This window comes from Tachypleus tridentatus, chromosome 2, assembly GCF_004210375.1.
Source record: "Tachypleus tridentatus isolate NWPU-2018 chromosome 2, ASM421037v1, whole genome shotgun sequence".
In the NCBI taxonomy this organism is placed as follows: Eukaryota; Metazoa; Arthropoda; class Merostomata; order Xiphosura; family Limulidae; genus Tachypleus; species Tachypleus tridentatus.
In genome coordinates, this window is record NC_134826.1 from 97,200,511 (window position 1) to 97,223,555 (window position 23,045).

The window sequence follows — 23,045 nt, forward strand, 5'->3', positions numbered from 1 at the left end:
CTTTATTTTTAGTTAACTTGTACTGTTTTGAACTTCAATGGCGCATAATCACACATACAATATACACTGTTGGTCAAAATCTTAAGGCCAATGAACATAAAGAAAAAAATATGCATTTTGCATTGTTAGACTCAACCACTTATTTGAGTAGACAGGGTCGTTTCTTAGTCGTTAGTTTTTGGTGACATTCGTCGATGATGCATTGTTTATAATCTCCGTTTCTAACGTCCTTTTGTACACTTGCACATTGCAAATATGATCTACATATATCTAGTGTACCTTAAATTTGTGCGTTATCAATAATTTTAACAACGTCGATTTAGTACGAATATGTGTGTGCTTTCTTAAAGCAAAGCCATAGCGAGCTCTCTGCTGAGCCCATCGAGCGGAATCGAACCCCTGATTTTAGGTTTGTAAGTCCATATACTTACGCTGTACTAGCGGGGGGCTAGTATATATGTAACGTACCACAAATATATCACCGCACTGATGAGCTCAATTTAAATATTTAATATTACGTTATTGTCAAACATACACTGCTGGCCAAAACCTTAAGGCCAATGACCATAAAGAAAAAATATGCATTTTGCGTTGTTAGACTCAACCATTTATTTGAGTAGAGCTTCGAAAGATGAAAATAAGAAAAGGGAAAATAAAAAAAAACAACTTTTTTTTTATAATTTGATACGGAGAATGTGAACACTATGAAATTAGCCTAAATACTAGCTGGTCAAAAGTTTAAGACCATACTGAAACAAAGCGTTAATCGGTGAAAACGTAACGAAATTTAGTCATTTGTGTTCAAACATTAGCATTATCAACATCTCTAATTGATATCTCCTGTGTTGCATTGGGTAAAAACATGGCAAACGCTAAAAGGTTGACAGTGTTTGAATGTGGCAGAAGTGTCGAGCTGCAAAAGCAAGGTCTCTCTCAACGTGCCATCGCTGGTGAGATTGGACGTAGTAAAACTGTTGTTGCAAATTTCTTAAAGACCCTGAGGGATACGGAACGAGAATTTCCAGTGGTCGGCTCAAGAAAATTTCGACGGGTTGTCCGGCAAGACACCAGCCGATCGTCGAACCATATTAAAGCCCTTACGGACACAGAATGCAGCTCAAGAACAATAAGACGGCATCTACGAGAGAAAGACTTTAAAAACTGTAAACGTCTTCAAAGGCCACGCCTCCACACCACGAAACAGCTCGGTTAAACTTCGCCGAGAAGCACCAAACATGGGACGTAGAAAAGTGGAAGAAGTTTTTGTTCTCTGATGAGAAAATTTTTTAACCTGGACAATCCAGATGGCTTCCAACGTTACTGGTACGATAAAGATATCCCACCGGAGACATTTTCTACACGGCACAGTGGAGGAGGCCCCATCATGATCTGGGGTGCTTTCTCCTTCCATGGAACAATGGAGCTTCAAGTTATACATGGGCATCAAACAGCAGCTGGCTACACTGACATGTTGGAGAGAGCATCCTTATTGATTGAAAACCCTCGCTTGTGTGGAAATGACTGGATCTTTCAACAGGACAACGCTGAAATCCACAATGCCAGCAAGACATAGGACTTTTTCATGGCGAATAACGTGATTCTTTTGGACCATCTTTTGAATAACAAGAATTCCAATCTTTTTTTTTTTTAACACGCTGTTTTACTGCGTGGTAATTGGAGCTGTAACTGAAACATAAAACCATTTCGCCGGGTTTTTCTTCCAACTAACATTTTTTTTTAATGTAGAGTTACAGGTGAAAATTCATGCAGCTTTGGGAGGATTTTTGGGAAAACCTTTATGTCGAATCCTATAACTAAATCCTAGTTTCTTGTAGCTAGCATTGTTAAACATGTTTTTGATATGGATTATCGATTAAGGAATTAAGTAGCCGTTCTATTGTTGCAAAACTTGTTGGGCTATCACACTCTATCAATTGCAAGTATTGAAACCCGGGTTTTAGCTTATAAGTCCCTGGAAATACTGCTGAGACATTGTTTTTGTTTGTTTTTTGGAATTTCGCACAAAGCTACTCGAGGGCTATCTCTGCTAGCCGTCCCTAATTTAGCAGTGTAAGACTAGAGGGAAGGCAGTTAGTCATCACCACCCACCGCCAACTCTTGACCGTCACATTATACGCCCCCACGGCTGGGAGGGCGAGCATGTTCAGCGCGGCGCGGGCGCGAACCCGCGACCCTCGGATTACGAGTCGCACGCCTTTCGCGCTTGGCCATGCCAGGCCCTGCTGAGACATGAGGGAGGGAATAGTAGGTAATATAATATAGTGGCGATAATGTTATTGAGATTGATTTTTAATATATCATTAGGGAACAGAAACATCGCCCAAATGATTTATAACATTAAAACTTCTTTACTCTTTTTCTTTCTGAATATGATTGAGTTGGGAACAGACGCAGAGTGAGAAAATTTTCCCAGGCCTGTTTTTTTTTGCAGTGTAGAAGTCACGATATACTAACCCGATAATAATGAGTAGCTCTTTCTTTGTTAACTTGAAGATAATCTAAGCAGGTCAAAACGTTGTTCTGTACTTTATTTTAATTAAAGTTTTAATACACATACCAGCCGTCTTTAAAATACATTTTCAATTATGTGGATTAGGTTTCTCGCCATCACGAATCTTCACAGACAGAAGATCTAGCACCGTGAGGGTAAAATGGTTTTATTTCGTTTGAAAACATGATACACATGTGCATATTTTGCATTAAAAGAAACAAACACACCACGAGAACACTTTTTTCACTGTCACAAAAAACTCCATTAAGCAAAAACTGTGTATACTACAAGTACAAAAACTGTGAAAGTCAACCCTTTTAAAAAGAAACAACGAGCAATGTGATAATTGAGATTGTCTTACGTGTCACCGCCTTCGAAAACATGAGAATTTTGTCAGGTGAAACGTAGCACTGTCAATCACATACCACAAAAAGGCAAAGGATTTCCACTGTGTTTGAAATGGTAGTAAAGTTAAATGAAGCCATCAATCACTACATGACGCTACTTGCCACATTTAGTTACAGTTTCGAACACATACATTGAAAATAATAAATTGGCGATGACTGATAATATAATCCTAAAATATTGAACAATTAAGAATATACTGCGCAGAAAACAACATAAACTTCTATAAAATCTTAACCAAAGTACAAGATACCAAAAACGAGTATATTTCTTTGAAAATTTCGCTGCTAAAATTTAAGTTTTTTCATAAAATCCATAAACATGTTATAAAACTAATTTTGCAGAACACATTTTCTAAAGCAAAATTTATCTTTTTGTCTGAAAAACTTACATTTGACTAACTTTAGTAAATGAAACCAAGTTCTACAAGCTCTCTGAAAGACAAAATTCTACTCAGCTCCTCTATAATTTAAACAGGTGTCCAGAAATACAATTTACTTATAATTATCATTAAAAGTAAATCTCCGCCACTTCCACATTTATATTTGCTGGTTTCTAGGAACAAACATGATTGCAATATTAATTATTCACAATCTGAGAGGCAAACACTGCTTTCACAACAAGAGTATAAGTTTTCAATAATATTCAGTGTTGTTAAAATACTTAACGCTAAAAAACTACCTATTGCTAGAAAATATAAAACTTTAAAAAAAGTGTAGTGTTTCTTTCTCTGTTAGCCTGATACTAAAACATTGATAGTAGTTACATAACAGCCTATACGACTTCAAATCCGAGAAATCTATATTATTTATACTACACCTAATAAGAAAAAGCAATTTAGTATAGTCAATGGTATTTAATATTTTCACTGCATAAAATGTTTACGTGAAGGAATGGGAGTCACTATATTATTGTTTTCTTATGGTTAGTAATCTCTCTGAATATCTAAGACTACTTATTAATTAATAACGTTTTTGTTACGACTAGACACTAATTACTTTTATCTCACTAACAATGAGAGCAAATGTTATTAGATCTTACAACTTACATTAAATACGTAGTTTTTCATGTAGGTGAGCTTGTGAAGTCGAATTTAGTGAGTGATAATTACTTATCATAATAGAAGAATTGGTATTTTAAAATTATCTAGTATATCTGCTTATAATAATCTCAATGTAAATGGATTAATTTGCCATCATGGAGTGAACTGGAACTTTTTTTAGTCAGACTATGGAGACTGAAGGACTCTCATACTGTCTAGTGATAATTGTGAATTTGTAATTTTAAAAATTTAGGCTGCTGATGCTTACTAGTAGTCATTGTTTCGAAGCTAAGAAACCGGCCTACATAATAATTTTATTATCAGTCTGTTTTAACCTAAGTTACTAGAGTACGTGTTTGCTACTAGTCATTATAAACAATTGTGTGTTCTTATCCCTTTAGTTCTTTCAACACCAATCACGGAGTGTTTATTTTTTAGTTTATCTAATTAAACAAACTGTCAAAAGTATAACAGTGAATAATTCCATTGACATATAGCAATGCAAAAATCTGTCTAAATGTAGTATCAAATCCATTATTTCCCTACTCTGTATTAAAACACATTTGAATCAAATTATATCACTATGTACTAACATCATGTGTCACACAAAAAACAATTACAACTAATCAAATAGTCAGTAAAAAACATGGTATTTTATTCCAAAATAACAATAATTGCACTTTGACTTCTCTCCACTTTGTATTGAATAAGGAATTGTGATATTACAGTACCAACAAGAAAATAACTATAAAATACTGGTTTTGAAACTATCACACCAGGTTCTGCGATTTGTCAAACTAAATGAAAGAAATTAAATTGCTTCTCGACCGTTATGCACCCAACGATAACATTTTTGAATAGGATGTAATAAACAAATATTTTTATTACAGTTACAAAATCAGTATAATGCCTGGGGATAACAATTTACTAGCCTAAATACGTTTTGTTATTTATTGAGCATAATATTAAGTACGGTGATAAAATGTATGTACGTTTGATTGATTCTAATTTAAGAGATGTGTGTGTAAAACATTGAATAACAAATTCTAATTCCACTATATGAAGGATGCTATAAAACATATAATTTCTGTTACGTGACAAAAACATACAAGTTCATGCACTAAGTTTTTCTGATATATAATAGTCTGAATTTCTTCTGAAGATCTTACACTTTGATAATGGCACTGCATAAAAATTTAAACATTTTTCAAAGTTATCAAAACCAAATTAAAAAACAAAAAAACTTTTCACAAGTATTTAACTTATTAATACGTTAGAAAAATACAAATACAGAATAAACTTTGCTTAGACCTTACATTATGCACAATTAAATGTAAATACTAAAGCATAAAAAAATTAAATCTTTGTATTAAAATTACTTGTAAGGAAAGATAATGAAATTTAGAGCCATTGAGATGTAAACAGAAATATGATCTAGAAATATACATACAAAAAATATATATATAAGGCGATGTGCCTTATAAAATATTTTTTCTACAAATTTTTTCAGTTTCAGGTAGATATAATTCAAATTATTTACATAAAATAACGTCTAAAAAGAAAATAAGGATCAGTGAATACGATGGTAAAGAAGAATTTCATCATTCTACCACATTCTGTCTTTCTTTTCCAGGTGAATCTTTAGCATAAGCTATGTCCCTAATATAACATAGCTCGTTGCTTTATATCTTTTCTTCGCCATTCAGGCAGGCGATAGAACTGGAGACGGTTCATGTTGAAAATGCGTTGAAATTCCTCACTGGATAGGTGGCGCTGAAAGTACAACAATGTAAATCATTTAATTTTCTATACGCATAAACATTAAAAAGTTAATAAACAGAGCAGGAATAGTTAGATTTTTTCGAGAGTGGAGGTATATTCCACACATTTATTGTTACAAATTTTTTAGTCTTCCCCCTTTGAAATCTAACTTTACTATATGTGACATGTTATTTCTTTGGCAGTTGCAATAAATTCAAATAAAGCATTAAAGAAATTATTTTATGATTTTAAAACTATAGTGATGTGTTTCTTGAGTTTGAACATCTTTTCATCTCTAATTTCAGATGTGGAAGGTAATGAAGTATTGGAAGTTACTTGCCAACCAAAATTTATCAAAATGGGATTCTTTAATACCATTTTCTGTATTCTGTCTTCTTAGATACCAATGTCTTAACTTCAAAACATTTCAGAATTTAAAAAGTATTATAAATAATCAAAAGTTATTAGAAAATGGTACTCCAGATAGTAATTGTTGAATTCCTCACTAAGCCAACCCATAGTTCTTAAATTTGACACTGTGCCAACCAGTAATTCTGGTATTCCAATAATATGTCAGCCAGTGGGTTTTAAATTCCACATTGTGTTAGTAGCACTGGGTTTCCAAACTATACCACTTAATAGCTCTGAGATTCCAGTGTATGACAGTAAGTGGCTCTGAACTTCCACATTGTGCCACATAGTGGGCTTAGGGTTTTACATTATGCTAGCCATACTGTCCCATTTAAAGGCTCTGGGATTTTACAGTTTGCCAGTCAGTGGGTCTGAGATTCCATATTGTACCAGTTAGTGTCTCAGAGATTCCATATTGTACCAGTTAGTGTCTCAGAAATTCCACACTGTTCTAGTCAGTTGCTCTGGGGCTTCACACATTGTGTTTATGCCTTCTTGTTAACCATGTCTTTCAAATGATATACAGATAAGTTGAAAGAGTAAAATAAGTAAATCATGGTTGGCATCTCCCATCCCACACACACAAAGAAATTCTTAAATTCATATTAATTGATCTCAGCTCAATAATTTTGGAGAAAAAGTAAAAAAAAAAAAGGAATTTCATGGGCACATGATAAAATCACATGCTAGATAATCCCAGATATATAGTAAAGTTAAAATAAAATGGAACATAAAGTATCATGACAATTATGATTCAGATAATATATAAACTTTTTCATGGTTTCACAAAATCATCAATAAATATAGCACATTTAAATGTTCCCATGATGTGTATCATCTTCAGTAAAATCGGAGTGTCCATTGAAATTATAAATGGTATCAATTTGCATAAAGGTAAATAAATTTTATCAAGTAATAACATTCAAAATTTTACATTAAACATGTGTAAGTATGAAAAAGTCATAGCTTACTTCTAAATGGCATCGATCAACATCAGGAGGGAGACGATAGTTTGATGTTATCAGCAAATGATAGGGATAAAGCTGAAAAGACCAGTTAGAAAGTCATATTAACAAGTGATATTAAATCTCCTTACTTTGATGTTGTGGTTAGAAGAGATTAAGTCAGTACAATTTCTTAATTTTTTTAATGACTGAGTAGTGTTGATATTAAACAAACTAAAAGTAACCACATTATGCATTAAAATAGTATGCTTGAAATAAATGCATTATCTAGTTCTCATACCAAACCAGTTTACTAACTATATTAACTCTTAAACAGCAGGAATGTTGTAGATAGCACCATCAATTGATGATGGCTGAAAAAAAATTGTGTTAAAGAAATTGACTAGCTGTAAAATTCCTACTGGCAGAGTATATCTGTTATATCCCACCACACATCAAGTAAATACTTCTAATGTTTCAATAACACAGGATTTTTTATCCCTTTAGGATTCACATACTAAGTACAATTACCATCAATTGCCAATTACAAAATATGTTACATCTCATACATATTAATATCTCTAATACTCTCCTATGGTCAAGTACTTTATACATCCTACACCATTACTATGCTGAACATGCACATTCTACATAGTGAGTACATTATACATGTATATCCCAAAGGTTCAATATATTACAAATACATTTCCTAAAGGTTGATTGCATTATATATGCAAATTATAAGCTTGATTGTACTATACATGTACATTGCAAAGTTTGATTGGATTACACATGCACATTCTACAAAATGAATAAATTTCATATAAACATCCCAATGGATGAGTGCATTGTACATGAATGTTTCATTAATGAGCAAAGTACAAACAAATAAAACATCCTAATGAATGAATACATTGCACAAGGATATTCTAATGAATCAGTAAATTACATGTAAATATACTAATGTGTAAGTGCATTAAACATGAACATTCTAATGGATCAGTACATTAGATGTGAACACCATAATGGATCATTACATTAAACATAAACATCTTAACAAATGAGAATATCATGCTTGAATGTCCTAATGAATGAGAATATTAAAAATGAATATTCTAATGGATCAGTACATAGCACACAAATAAGTGTATTGCTCATCAAAAAATTATCCTATTAATTAAATAATTATCACATATTACTCTCATGATGAGTTCAAAACTAAATACCTATTTCCACAGTACGATTTGCTGTAGACTGCACGTATGCTAATTACTGAACGTTGTACTTTTTAAAATACAAAAATTTTAAATGTTAAATTTTCTTTCATCTAAATAATAACCATACCCGTGGTGGCTCATTGAACAGATGTAGGTTTACATTGGGCAGTGAACATTGCATTTTAGGACTGTATGATGAATGGAGAAATTCAGCATACCCACTGTTACTGTGGTTCTGTAAGATAAAAACACAACAAATTAATTTTAGCTTTGTAATTTTTGCTAAATATTTTTATGATTTATTTATATTTATAAGTCAATAAAACTAAACCTAATAACTCAATGATAACATTTACTCTTAATGCTTTTGCTTTCTTTGTTTTGGATATGCACACAAAACCACATATGGCCATATGCACTAGCCATTCAGTCTTGAACTGACAGACCAAAGAAAAAGCAGCTAGTCCACAACACTCACTGCCACCTACACTAATTGAACAAAGGGAATTGAATGTCACCCTTACAATACATATATGACCTCAAAGTGCAGACTGTGATGTCTTTGATCTGGTACATGGCAAGCTAACTGCTGGGATACATGAAGCCATTTGTGTTGGAAGTGAAAAGGAATCACTGGGGGGAGCTCCAAGATGATTAAGGAGCATGATAATGTAAGATGAAATGTTGAATGGCTTTACTGAATGCACAAAGAGTTTGGGCAAAGAAGTTATAAAGGTGCAGTGAACTGTACAAATAAATGTCAAAAATGTAGGGTAAGTTCAGTATGTTCTCATTTTATTAAAGTGTACTATCAAATTCCTGTTGAAACAATGTCCAATCTCTAATGGTACAGTAAAACTCAATGCAATGTAATCTTATCTTAGCACAATATTTCTTGATAAAAAGTGTGAATATTTTAACTCAGCTAGGCTATGTAGTATTCAAATATTACAAACCTTACTCTTCTATATTACATATTTCTTATCTTTAACATTTTTAATCTTTCTAATTCTGATTTAGAGAATCCTAAATCCAAATGAGTTCAAATCACACGTTAAAGCTAGCATTAGGTGTTATTATTTGTAGCATGGGTGATCAAGGAATGTGATGTCTTTTGTGAGGGGATTCCTTGTGTCTTTCACATGAGATAGAAATACTTCCCCATTTCAGTATCTTTTTTGTGACTGGTCAGTTACAAAGAAAATGTGTATTCTGAATGCAGTTGTGCCCTCACCAGAGATTCACTCCAGACTTTGGTTCATATTAAGAGGAAAAGTGCCAAAACCCATTGGTAAAGCCCTATACTTCCTTTTCTACACTCTTTAGCATTTGTTAATCATGTACATTTTATGTTGACTTCAACATCATCTCTCATCTCTTTCATTTCAAATGCAACAAATCATTACACTTCTTCTACAAAACAAACCTATAAAATTTTTGGTTTTGAGGAAAATGAGTGACCATGAGATGATTTAACCTTAGCTTACCAAATATTACTTTGATCAAACAAATCTGGTGCTGTCAACCAGCATTTTATCATTTGAGAAGCAGTAAGTTTGTGTCTTTCATTCTTACAGATTATTTTCTCTCTTGTTCTTCTTATGGAAATTTATCACACAAATGCCTCTGTATTTTTGGAAAAACATTAGTGAAGAGGAGGGGAGCTAGGCAAAGCTGATGTGGGTTGAAAACACAGAACCCCATGTAACTCAGAGAAGTTCTCTACTAGAGGCTGAGCACTCCACTGAACCATGATCTGGTGCATCAATCATCACAGGAAAAATTGTCTATTTCAAGCCAATCTGTTCAACTTGAAGATGCAGATGGAAAAACCATTCAGAAAACATGGCTGAACATGTATTTATTAAGACCAAATAGATGGTCTCTGAAGCAAGCTGTAAAGTTCACATTCAGAACTGGACAGCAATAAGCTATGGTGAATAAACCAAGTTTTTCAACTTGTCTTCCACTGGTTTTAGCAACAATCATGATAAGTAAGTAACTTATTATGGCTTTTAGGAAAGTTTTAGATTGCTTCCTTAAGTGATTTTGCTAGGCAGCCACATGAATTTCCTGTACTCAGGAACAAATGAAGCACCATCTGGTACTTTGTTTGAATAGCTCAGCACAATATACTGTGTATTACTCAGAGCCTAACCAACCCTACAGGAGGGAAGTCATGGACCTATATCTGCATCAGCAATTCAACATGATAGAAAACTGAGACATTTACTAGGTAAAATTCAAGGCTCATAAAACTTAAGTTGTATATACTAATGAAATATGATGTTTACATGGAAAAGCACATCTCAGCACAGCAGCAGCTGACCAATTAGTTTTTGGAAGAAATCCCTAGAGAATTTATGTAATATAGCTTGGGTGTTACAGACATTATATCTTTAACTGAAACAATGAATTACAAAGCTGTAGCATTGTCCAACACAACACCTGAATGTGCTGTTCCTCTATTATGTTAACCCATAACTGACAGTTCCATATCCACAGACATTGTAAAGTAGCTCAGTTAGGCCATAGTAACTGTCCCATAAGTACCAACATTGTCACAAACATAATGATGCAAATGTGGTAATTTCTTGATCCATAGAATGAGAAAAGAAATGTTCATATGAGCTATGGACAGGTTGATCATTTCTTTGTAACATACATTTCCTTTCTTGTGCCTTGATAGGAGCCCAAGTGCCCTCAAATCAGGCCTGGCCATTGATCTATAACAAAACATTTTTTTTTCCCCCTTTCTTCAGATGTGGTAGATGGTATGACACTTACAATACCTGGTAAGGGTTCATTGGGCTTGTAGGTAGTTTTGGTTGAAAAATATTTTGCTAAAACTGTACTTGATCTCCTAGTAAATACCCAATGATTATTTTAGAACAAAAAAGAAAGTACTTCCAAGTTATGTGTGATTGCTCCCAATGATTACTGTACCTCAAAAAGGAATTAAATCTAGATTATGTATGAACTTCAGGTTGGTGTTGATGGTAAGGAAGGTTGACAAGTGACACAAGAAAGTGGGGACATTAATGTGAAGTACACTGAATAATCATTTGCACTGTTTATAAGAAAAATCGCCCATTAAATATTTTTGTATGTTACAGCATACACAAGCTCTGGATTCACATTTGACAAACAGTGTTCCTGTATGGAGAAGAAAGAACTAAATACACCAGTACAATTCATTAAGGTCTTTTGTCAGTATTTATAATGCTGTTAATTTACTGTTCTAATATATGATTGAAATGGATTCTGAACATTAGCAAACTGAAAGGTGTGATCACATTTTGGATCAGAACATTGTAAGAGTAAGAATTCACTGTACAATGTGGACTGAGTTGACAGCATTGAATTGCAGAGTCTTTCTCACCAGGAGTGGAGAAGTTTTCTGTTTGAAATAAGTCCAAACCATGAAACACATTCTCAACTATGGAAAGAAACTATGCAAACAATGTGGAATCTGCTGGTAAGTGGATATCACATCAAATACGATAAAAATAAGAAAGAAGAAAGAACTACTAATGGAAATAGGTCTACTTAACTACTTTTTAATATGGAGCAAGGTGAAGCATTGTCCTTATAGATTCCTTGTTTGATCAGTTAGATATATAGAATGAAGTACTATAAAATCCCTACAATGTGCACTGTTTAACCTGTGAAGCAGCTAGTAATCCCAAAAGTTCTAAAAGTCGAGATTTACTGAATATTAATCTACAAACAGGACTTCTGTTTTTTGGTTTCATTTGTTTAATTAACTGGTATTTATTTTTAGCTGTTTTATAGTTTTCTTTAGACATTTTAAAATTGGTGTTTTTCCAAGTTTTTGCAGGTGTATACTTTGGTTTTGCAAACCCTTCTACAATAAAAGTATTTTAAAAATACATGCCAGTTTGAAACTCTCAGCCTAAGAGAATAGGAGAATCACTAACACAGAGAAAATACCACTTAAATAAATAGTAGTTTATTTCATATCTTTCTTGAAATATTGTTTGCATAGCTGTGCCTGCTGTACAATGCAAGGTCTGCTTAGGTAGATGAAGTGTACAGTAATAGAAAATGAGTACAGCTTAGATAGAGCAGTCCTACTTTTTGTAAATGTTTCAAAATTTATGAATATTTTCAAACAGAAAAAGTAACCACTTTCTCATACTATGTGGCAAAAGGCATAGAGCTTAATTTAAAGTTTTGAGTTATTAACATACAGTTGTGAAAGCATTGGTCATTGCCTTGACCCTAGGGTCAAAGATAAAAAAAAGCAACTTTTGTAGTTGCCAAATCAAATTTCTAAGTGTGCTAAGCTTCACAGATTACTTTGGTTACATAAACTATAGATGATATCCAGGACTTAAACCATGCCACTTACAATTAAGCTTCTAGAGATTGGCAACCTTCCAGCTCCTGCTCTCATCGATATAAAACAACCTCTCTATGTCTCAGTCTTCCACATGATAACAGTGAACAACAACAACAAAAATAATGTGTTGTTTAAGAATTTAAAAAAAGTAATACTTCTATGTTAGTGAGAACCACATTGTAGAGAACTTAGAAATATTAAGAGATTTTATACAAGATGGAAGGCTGCTAGGTTGAGATTGGAGAAGTACTTCCCACCTCACTATTGGTGGATCTCTTTCTGGGAAACAGTTATCTAAAACTTTGTTGCAGTACCAAAACAGAATATGGATTTTAATATAAATATTATTTAATTATTTATTCATTTATTTTTGAAACTAAACTAAATTAAGATAAGAATGAGGAGACTTTTTTGAGATATATGAGCTGGCAGTGATTGTAAAATTTCCTATTCTGGCATATACATTAAAAAATCACACGCATGCATATAGAGAAACAGATATTATTAAATGGCTGACATTCTTGAATTCAAAATTTTCTTTAGTGATAATCAGTTTAAAATCTCAGATCTATATAGTTGTATTACCAATTTCTCATACATTATTGTTTTTATATGGCTTTTGTTATTTTTCAGATTTGTTTTCCTTATTATATTTCAAAACTATGTATTAAAATTTTAACTGATAGCCATAATACAATTTTTATATTTTTTTACTCAATTCAACTGTTAATGTTATTACCTAAAACTAACTATCAGAAACTTTATACAAGCATGATATAGGAACTTGTGATAAAAGAGATTATGAATAATAATTTGAATAAACTGTGAAACTGACATTTAAAATTCTGTACTCTATTGAGTTAATTTTAAATGTTAATAATCATTTAACTGAATGTGCACTGAGTCATTCTATTGGACTGAAACAGTATTGATGAAGTAATGTTGACTACAGTTATCTTCACAAAATATGGCAAGTTTTTCGACAACACATTACGTGTGCTGGTCATGTTTTTTACACTTGTTTGTGAGATGTTCACATCACTCTAACTCAGACATATCAGAATAAAAAGTGGTGTTCATGTGAAGAATAAAAACGCCTCATATTATTTGTAATTTGCATAATAGCATGTTGAATGGCACTCTGTATAAGGCCAGGACAACCAAACTTTTACCCCCACCTGTAAACTCAGGGTTAAAGAGTTGTTGCTGACTCATAGTTGCAACAGACAAATTATCTGATTTTATACATTTTTTAAATGAGAAGGCATCAACTTAATCAATTACTGTGCTCAGCTTATAAAATTATGTGGAAATAAATATATCATGTTTGAACTGTTTTACTCCCCTACAAATTTAGGAATCTTCTGTTATTTGCCCAGAAAAATCCAGTTGAAAACCTGATAAATAACTTTCAACCAGTAACTAGGAAAGGAGAATTTTAAGTTGACAATTAAAACTTAAGAGGCTAAAAAAAAGGCATATGTTGAATTTTGAACAAAGGGCTATCTGCACTAGCTATATTTAATACTGAAGTGGTAAACTTAGAGGAAAGGCATTTAATGAACACCACTCACTGTCAACTCTTATACTGTTGTTATCACATCAAGTAGTTGGAACTTAATCATTCTTATAATGTACCCTTAATTGCACAATCAGATCCACAATCTGCTACCTTAGCTACTAACTAAACTTCATGCTAAATGTAAACTAAATGTTGTGCATGTACAAGCATTTCATCTACATCAAAAAAGTATTTCAAGAAATCACAGAATAACAATGTTAGGGTAGAACTGTTCCTTGATTAGTTATGTGAAGGATACCAGATATAAAAATTTAATATATTTCTTTATGGAAAATCAAGTTAATCTTAGAACAGGCAAAAAAGAAAATATACTTACCAAAAATGACCTATATTGTTCTGAAGTAGCTGAAACTGCAAAATCAAATATTTAATATAAATTTCTAACTTAGTTGCTTCAAAAATACTGTAAAGGTAATAGGCAATTTATTAGTTTTCTTAGTGCATCTAATCAGATTCAAATTTCAATATATATATATATATTTTTATACATTATCCCATTTTCACACATCTGCAATGTATACAGAAAGAGTAAAATTCATTAAGTAAGTCTGGCATACATATGCAGTCTTACTGACACACAAGCATGCAAAACTGAGTTATCATCAACAGAAACTCTTAGAAGAGACAATCCTAAAAAAAAGAAAACAAATTGCAACACCATTCCATTGTTCAGCAGGGTCTTCTGAATCATACAGTAAAAATAAAGTTATATTCAGTCAATGTAACATAATAAAATAATTAATTTCTTCCTTAATGTTTTTTACAGCCACTTTCACTGGCAAGTCTACAAATACAAGCCTTTTTTAAGTGAGAATACTGTAAATACTGTAAGTATAATACACTAATAACATTTAACAGAAATTTCTTTGATTAATGATAGGTATGCCTAACTCACAAATAAACATACTTACAGAATCTTCTCACTAATGAGTAACTAAACAGATATAATCAATTTCATGAACTATTAACAGATTTACTGACATTGAACCTATAAATTCTGCAAATACTTACTAACTTCTCATATATTACCCATTACTCATCAATAACAAATTACTCTTATTTATAAATAAATGTACCCTTGTCTTAATACATTGTTTGAAATTACTAGATTCTTGATATTATTGAAATGATGAGTTCCCTCTAAATCAAAACAATAAAAATATAGTCAACAACAATATTTTAGTAACCTGTATTTTCAGTTTAATTATTTCTATAAATTTTCATTGTTGTTTAGTTGGTATTAATTTTTAATATCACATGATAGGTGTGATGTTATTGCATGGAAATTTTCCAACGTTTAGAAGACAATTTACAAAAATAAAGTGAGGCTAGTGCTAGTTGTTATGTACACAGTTAGTGATATGGTGAGTTACTGATTGACTGAGTTTATCAGTTCATGCATAATCACTGCATGATTTAGTCATATTGCCTGTTATCGAGTAGTTAGTTAGTCCAGTGCTCTGAATATTGAGTTGTATTTTGACATTAGCAAGTGGAATTTCTGTTAGAGGTAGTTTATTTGTAAAGTTATGCCTCTTGATAAACACATGTTAGTGTTTTGTACAAATCATGGAACTTGAATTTTGAAATAATTTGTTTGTCATTAAGTAGATTAGTATTATAATCTTGGTACTATAAGGGCACTCCTACAGCTATGGAAAAAGAAAGTTGTTCTAACACCTTGTGTCAAACTTTCAGGTTTTTCATAAACGTTCATTAGGCTATAAAAATTATAATTTTACAACTAGACATGACATATTATGGTGCTATAGACAATAAACTTATAAGGTATAAGTTATTTTACAACAAACTTTCTTAATCACTTCTTTATTTATGATTATCTAAAATGTATATTAAAAATATACAATTTTATTTAAAAAATAAAATCATTATCTATTTCACAAAACTTACTGCCAAAATACTTTTCAGAATACATTGTACTTTCTGGTAAGTCTTACAGAATACAACAAGTATCATGTCTTATGAATAATGACAAAACTCCATAGTTTAAATATTTGGTTGGCCATTGAAACTGTTCTTAGAACTTTACTAATTGGTCAAAACACATTGGGTTGAAATTTAACAGGATGGAAGATGATTGGCAAAAGTATATTAAGTTGGAAGCCATTTGACTAAGGTACATCAGACTACCTTAAAGTACAAGTTAAACATAAGAAGCTGTCAACAATAAATGTCATAAGAAGTACAATTTCTTTTTAAGTCTTATGATTTATAACATTTTTAGGTACAAAACTGTGTTTATATAAAATTATAAACTGTCCAGTTCCAATACTCCTAATAACTTTATATTACATTATTTATAAAATAATAATAATTAATTGTATCAGAGAAGATAGGAAACTTACTAATTCAGAAAATAAATCTGCCAATTCAAAACAATCACATATTCAACAGGACATAGAATTTTGTTATACAACACTGTAAACACAATCGAAAAACAACATGTAACTTGTATTTCATTGAAGAAAGGTCATTACAGACAGGCAAAGAAAATAGATCCTTATGGACAGCCAAATACATAACTAAAGTGAAAACTTTGTGAAAAACAACAGATAATGAACTGAAGTGAGACTTGTAAACAGACAATAGTGATCCAATTGAAAAAGAGATCCTTGTGGGCAGAGATCCTTACAGAGAAACAGACATCTAATTGAAGAAATAACTTTGTAGAAGGATAACAGACATGTAACTGAATAATGTTCCTTGTGTAAAGCAGAGAACTGCAAAATACAAATAAAATTAGACAGCAGATAAGAACTAGCCAAAAAGAAACAGAAGTCAAGAACAACAGCAATAAAGAAATGATAAAGTTTGGGTAATGGGGGAATACCAAAACTGTAAGTATGAATAAATAGACTTTTGAAAGATAATGTCCATTAGGTAAAGAGTTAGAGAAATTTATTCTCTTATTACAGTTATAATTTTCTGAATTTTTACCATAATTTGTGTTTGGATTTTCAATATAAAAGTCATGGTTATACTTACTATCTGACTTTCCACTGCTGAACTCTGAACTTTGGGTTTTGGTAAGTTTTCCTAAAGTTAAGTCTGTTCTCTGTAAAATACAAAGCACTAAAATTCCTTTCTTTTAAATTGGAAATATTGCATTTTAAACTTTAGACACATTTGAGTTATATAGAAACACCAAGACAATCATTTTCAAAGGGCAGTATTTCCCTGATCAAAAGCGAATAAAGAAGAAAACCAAAATAAGAAAAGTAACACTTTCAGTAAAACACAAGGAGCAAATGGCTCACATAAAACACATTATATCACTTTGCTCTCATGCATGCCTTTTTTTTCAATACAAATTGCATATTGTATTGCTGCCCTCTACAAAGTTTTAATTTAACATACAAATTGACCAACTACAATTAAGCAAGAAGAAAAGTAAATTTCAACATGTAATTTATCATAGAAAAAATAAACAAAAATGCCACAAATATTGCAATTAGTTTCAAATTATTGCTGGGGGTCTACATTTATAATAAAAAATTAAGAGATTTCACCCAATTTATTTGCTCTGTTCTTTATACTGAATGCTGCAACAAACAAAAGTGAACAAATTACTCAATTTAATGCAATATGTGGACCCCATCAATAGTGAATATTACAAATACAGTTGGTAATACTCTTTACACCTGAAGTACCATTATGATAGTAAGAACTGTATTAATTGGCACTCATTACCCTCTAAGTACTGAACTGTGCAAATAAAATGAATAGATAAAAGCTTTTGTTGTATTTCTTCCAGTTTTAACTAAATACATTTAGTTACTTTGACAACTGCTACAGAAAACCACTATGTGGGAAAATCTAATGCAACTTCAGCTTAAGTCATAATAATTTTCAAAACCTTTTATATAGTGATAAACTATAAAGGCAAATGTATAACAATAAAACTGACCAACTGTTATACATATAGTCTCCAAATATCAGCTTCGTAATTTTCTAACTCTTAAAGTTTTTGAACTTAAATACTGACATAAATAACAGTGAGCATTCCTTCAAACATTTTATAAACCAACTTATAGTGAACACCTTCATACATGCTTCTTCAAGAAATCCAATATCTCACAAACTTGCCATATTCCATTGTTTGTTATGAAGGCTTATCACCATACTACCCTTGTCATTTAAAGTTTATAAAAATGAATTAAAACCTATAAGACAAACTGATGTTAACTATGGTTATACAACTAAGTTAACTAACACATTAATGTTTATAAAATTTAAAGCCATAAACTTAAACTCAATATACCCACATACTGTACCAAATGACAGCAAAAACAAATGGTTTAAGATAAGCTAATTGGAAAATCCTTCTCACAAAATATATAAAACATACTGAACAAAGAAATCTATGGACCAGCCTTCTACTGTACAGACAATCTGGTAAAAATGTTGTGCAGTAACAAAAACAAAATTGACAAGTACAGCAACAGTGGTAACTTCCAATTAAAGTGGCAAGACTGTTTACATAGATCAAACAGGACATTCCATAGAAACAAGAATTAAAAATCATTTAGAAGCTGGAAATTAAGGGATTCAATCTTTGCATCCTATCTTACTGAAACTAAGTACCAATTTAATCCAAAAAAGAAACTACAAAATTCTACATATCCATGAAAAATGTAAAAAAACTATATAATTGGAAACCTTAGAAATAAATCTAAATCTAAAATCAAACCCATAGAAAGTTTTAAATGACCAAACCGACTTAAGATCTTCCCTAATTGTCTCAAAATTTTTTCTGGTTCTTTTATTAAACATATATAAACCTGTTTACAAACCATTTCAGTATATACCTGATGATGCTTTTGCTGGTAAAATCATGGTCTTTGATAATACTAATAAATGAAGTATTTGTGTAATGTGCAACTTTCTTTGTTTTTTCCTCAATTCTATGATTGTAGATATATTTCTTTGATGTTTTATGATCTGGCAACTGATTTTCTTTACCACTTTACAAAATGTATACAAAAATACTGTGTTGAATGAAAATTTATAGAAACTCTTCAATATTCCCTAAAATATATTTATCAAAATAATTGTTATGATTTCAATATCACCTGACTACAAATGTGTGATAAAGCACCATGTCTTATGTATATTGAAAATGGATTTAGATCAAGATGAGATCCACTATTATGGAACACAAAAGTATATATGAAAACAAATTTAGACACTTCTATGTTCTCTTGAGTCCAAAATTTGCTTAGGAAAGAATTACACAAGTGGAAGTGTGTTTAAGATAATGTATTCACATGCATTCAGTGATAGAGACAAAAATATGGAATGTCTATGGATAATCCTTTATCTGCAATTCTATGTAACACTTTTAGAGAGTATTTCAAGAGAGAACTGCTCTATTTAACAGATCTAAGAAAAACTAATACCAAATTAGTTCAAATGATAATAATATCAAAACACTTTATACACTGAAAAAATATAAATGCATATGTATAATAATAAAACAGATGACATATTTTTTGTTTGGAAAAACAATATAAATGCATTTTCAGCCTTTTATCCAGAAGACCAACAAGCTTCACAGTACTATTAAGTTTAAATTTGAATGGAAAACCAATAATTCACTCCCATTTTAGATATTCTCATAATTAGAATAGAAACATAATCATCTATAGAAAAATAAATAAACCCTTCTAAGTTAACTTTTCTTGTGCTACCATGAAACATTTAAAATACTAATATTTTTAAGAGCTTACAGAATTTATCATTATACAATCCTAGATGAAGACATTTAAAATGTTTATAGAATTTTTAACAGTTACAGTATTCTAAAATAAAATACTCAGCATCAACTACAGTCCTAATATTGTGACTTTAGAAAAATGTCCAAAAAATGACAAATTCAACATTCCTCATAAATATTCCAACACCTTCAAAAATATCTTACCCTAAAACAAGTCCACATCTCTAGGTAAAGAAAAGTATTTATACAGTACCATACCAATTCTGTGTAAAAGTCTTTGTTAGTGCAATGAGAAGAACAACATAAAAGGGATATTACAAATAGCAAACAAATTATGTTTCTGCAAACTCTAAAACCTCTGAAAATCACTTTAAGTTGAGCCCTTTTCCAAGATCTTATGCCCTAAAGCAGCCTGAAACTCCTGCTTCAAAATAAGCTATGCATGTAATTCTTTCATAAGAAACTGCTGGACTAAACAGATCATGTGAAAGAGAATCTTAACTTCATTTTAGATTGCTATCAGTTTACATGTTTGAAATAGATAAAATTAAAGAATAAATTTCTAAATTTTCAGGGTTTTAGCATATAAGAGCATTTTCAAATATTTAAACTATGAAACTGTTAACTAACAAAAGTTTTAAACCTACTTGTAGTGTTTTAACAGATATGAAGTATTCTATAACATGTTATACAAATAATATTATGTTGAAATATTAGTAAATATTCTCACCACTAAATAGTGCAAGTATATCACACACTTATAAACTGATGTAACTGCAACACAATAAACTAGATTAGCCATATAAATTAAGTCCCTTTTCTTCAATCAGATTAAGAGTTAGAATTATTTTACATAAAAAGAACCAATGTGTAGCTCTTAATATATAAGTTAATCAACAGTCAAATATATATCAAACCCCCAAAGAAGGAGCACACATTGATTGCTCAGCTACATAACTAGTTAACATAATAAACAAAAATATTTTATTTTATATTTGTGTATCATATATAAAAAAAGGCTTGACTTCAAAAGTTATGCTTTTATTTTAATTTTACAATGCTATATTTCACTTTTCATAAATAATCTGAACAATAATTGAAGCACATTACAAAGCAATGAAATGAATGAATATGTGTTTATAAAACCTGAAGATTTTTGTCATAGGCAATGCAGTTTGTCCATAACACAATAAGGGAGGTGAATGTATGTTGCTGTCCACAACATATCTTACCACAAAGCCTTGTTTTCCAATTGGTAGAGTAAAAGACTTAGACGTAAGCCCATAACTTTGTCGGGGTGCTGTATGCAAAGACGATATAACTGAAAAAGAAAACTTCAAACACTCAATTTTCAACTTCCAGTTAAAAATGAAACGTTGTATACAAAAAGAAAAAAAATTCTATTTCAGATATTTACTGGTTAACTTAAACTGCTAAAACAAATGTGGCAAAAATGTTAATTGTTAGCTTCAAAACATAGATAATGTCACTAATGAAACAAAAGTGCTTCACATATATAAAACATAATTGAACTTTTATTTTATGCAATTATTCTATCAGCTTAATTGCAGGCTGAACAGAAAATAATGAATTATCAAAGTTACAAATTAAGTTGTGTCACCATAATCCATTCCTACATACAAAAATGGTGGATTAAGGCAGGTATTATTAGGCCCAAGCTAGTGCTAATCAAAATAATTTAATTGAATCTACTTATTTTTGAAAATAGAAAGAGTGATAAAAGAAAAGAAAGTGAGAGAGAATTTATGTGCAATGTGGGGAGACCTACTGTGCAATGTAGAGTGCAGAAATTTGATTGATATGCCTCCAAATGGTGCAACTAGGTGTAACTCCTTTCTGATCTAACATATTTACACATAATTTGCAATGCAAGTGTGCTAAGTCTAAGCAAGGTTAGACACAGTCACAATAATCAAATGATAAGCCTCAGCTAATCAAAATCTCTCCACTTCAAATTTTCATGATGCTATCAGCTAGAATCCTCCCTCACAGCAGTAGGCATAAAATATCACTATATCTAAGTTACTAGACTACATTTCGGATATCTATATCTTGCAATTATTAATTCTTAAAGGCTTCAGAATTTGTTTGAGAAAAAAGATGAATCGTTGGGTGACAGTATTTTACACTTTTAGGACATATTGTATTAATTTTGCAGATTTCATGAAGAGACCTTGCAAATAGTTATCCCATTAAAAGACCATAATTATCTGTAGGCTTACTTTGGCCAACTTATTGGCTATATATAATTCAATGACAACTTTACAAGCATCATTAATCAGAAGGTATAGAATACAAGTAATCCAAGTGTAAAATTTGAAATTTATAAGTTAATTATACAAGTACAGGCTGGGTAGAATCCAGCTAGCTTGTAACCACTAAAGTATCCATAAAAGTAATCATACTCTAATTTTGCATAATGTACATACATCTTCACATTTTTGCAGGTTATTGGTGAACATTATATGCTTTCATATATAAAACATTAAATTTTAAATTAAATATTATGATTTTTTTAATTAAAAATTTTCTTGTGAAATTACCCTTTTAGATTAAACTTCATATTTTATCTGTTATTTTATAAACCATAATACTATATTGTGGGTTAAATCTCCATATTAAACATTCAACTAATAAAACTGTACAACATTCTAGATGACACATTAACCATTTCATGACAAGTCACATGTCAAAGGCCATGTCATTGCGTTTGTTGACTTGCATTCAAAATTTTATTGAACTATTATTTTCCAATTTAAATCAATAAGTTTGGAATCAAATTGTAGATTATAATTCAAACTTTTAAATTAAGAAATTAACTCGTACAATATTAAAGTAAATATTAAAATAACACTTAAATATAGATTTTAGTGAGTAACATGGTATGTTAAATGCAGCACTATTTAAAATTAGATGTTTGTGATGTCAAAATACTAAGTCTATAGCTTCATACAAATTAGGAACTCAAATTATTAATATTTAGAAGTTAGAATATAAAATAAGAACCTCATATCTCTTTATTTGCTGGTATATGACATATGTACTGA

At 31.0% G+C, this 23,045-nt stretch overlaps 1 protein-coding gene across 14 annotated transcripts in view; it reads right to left on the reverse strand.

The window, feature by feature from the left end:
* Nucleotides 1–4,592: 4,592 nt before the first annotated feature.
* LOC143244643 (actin-binding LIM protein 2-like) overlaps nucleotides 4,593–23,045 on the reverse strand; it is a 71,998-nt gene continuing 53,545 nt past the window's right edge. For all 14 annotated transcript variants that reach the window (XM_076489696.1, XM_076489691.1, XM_076489695.1 and 11 more), the window contains 6 exons: nucleotides 21,210–21,298; nucleotides 17,247–17,316; nucleotides 14,557–14,591; nucleotides 8,420–8,527; nucleotides 7,103–7,174; nucleotides 4,593–5,732 (listed from right to left, as the gene is read on the reverse strand). In XM_076489696.1, the coding sequence (XP_076345811.1) occupies nucleotides 5,619–5,732; nucleotides 7,103–7,174; nucleotides 8,420–8,527; nucleotides 14,557–14,591; nucleotides 17,247–17,316; nucleotides 21,210–21,298 (488 nt within the window). In that variant the 3' untranslated portion in view covers nucleotides 4,593–5,618. The remainder of the gene's footprint in view (nucleotides 5,733–7,102; nucleotides 7,175–8,419; nucleotides 8,528–14,556; nucleotides 14,592–17,246; nucleotides 17,317–21,209; nucleotides 21,299–23,045) is intronic.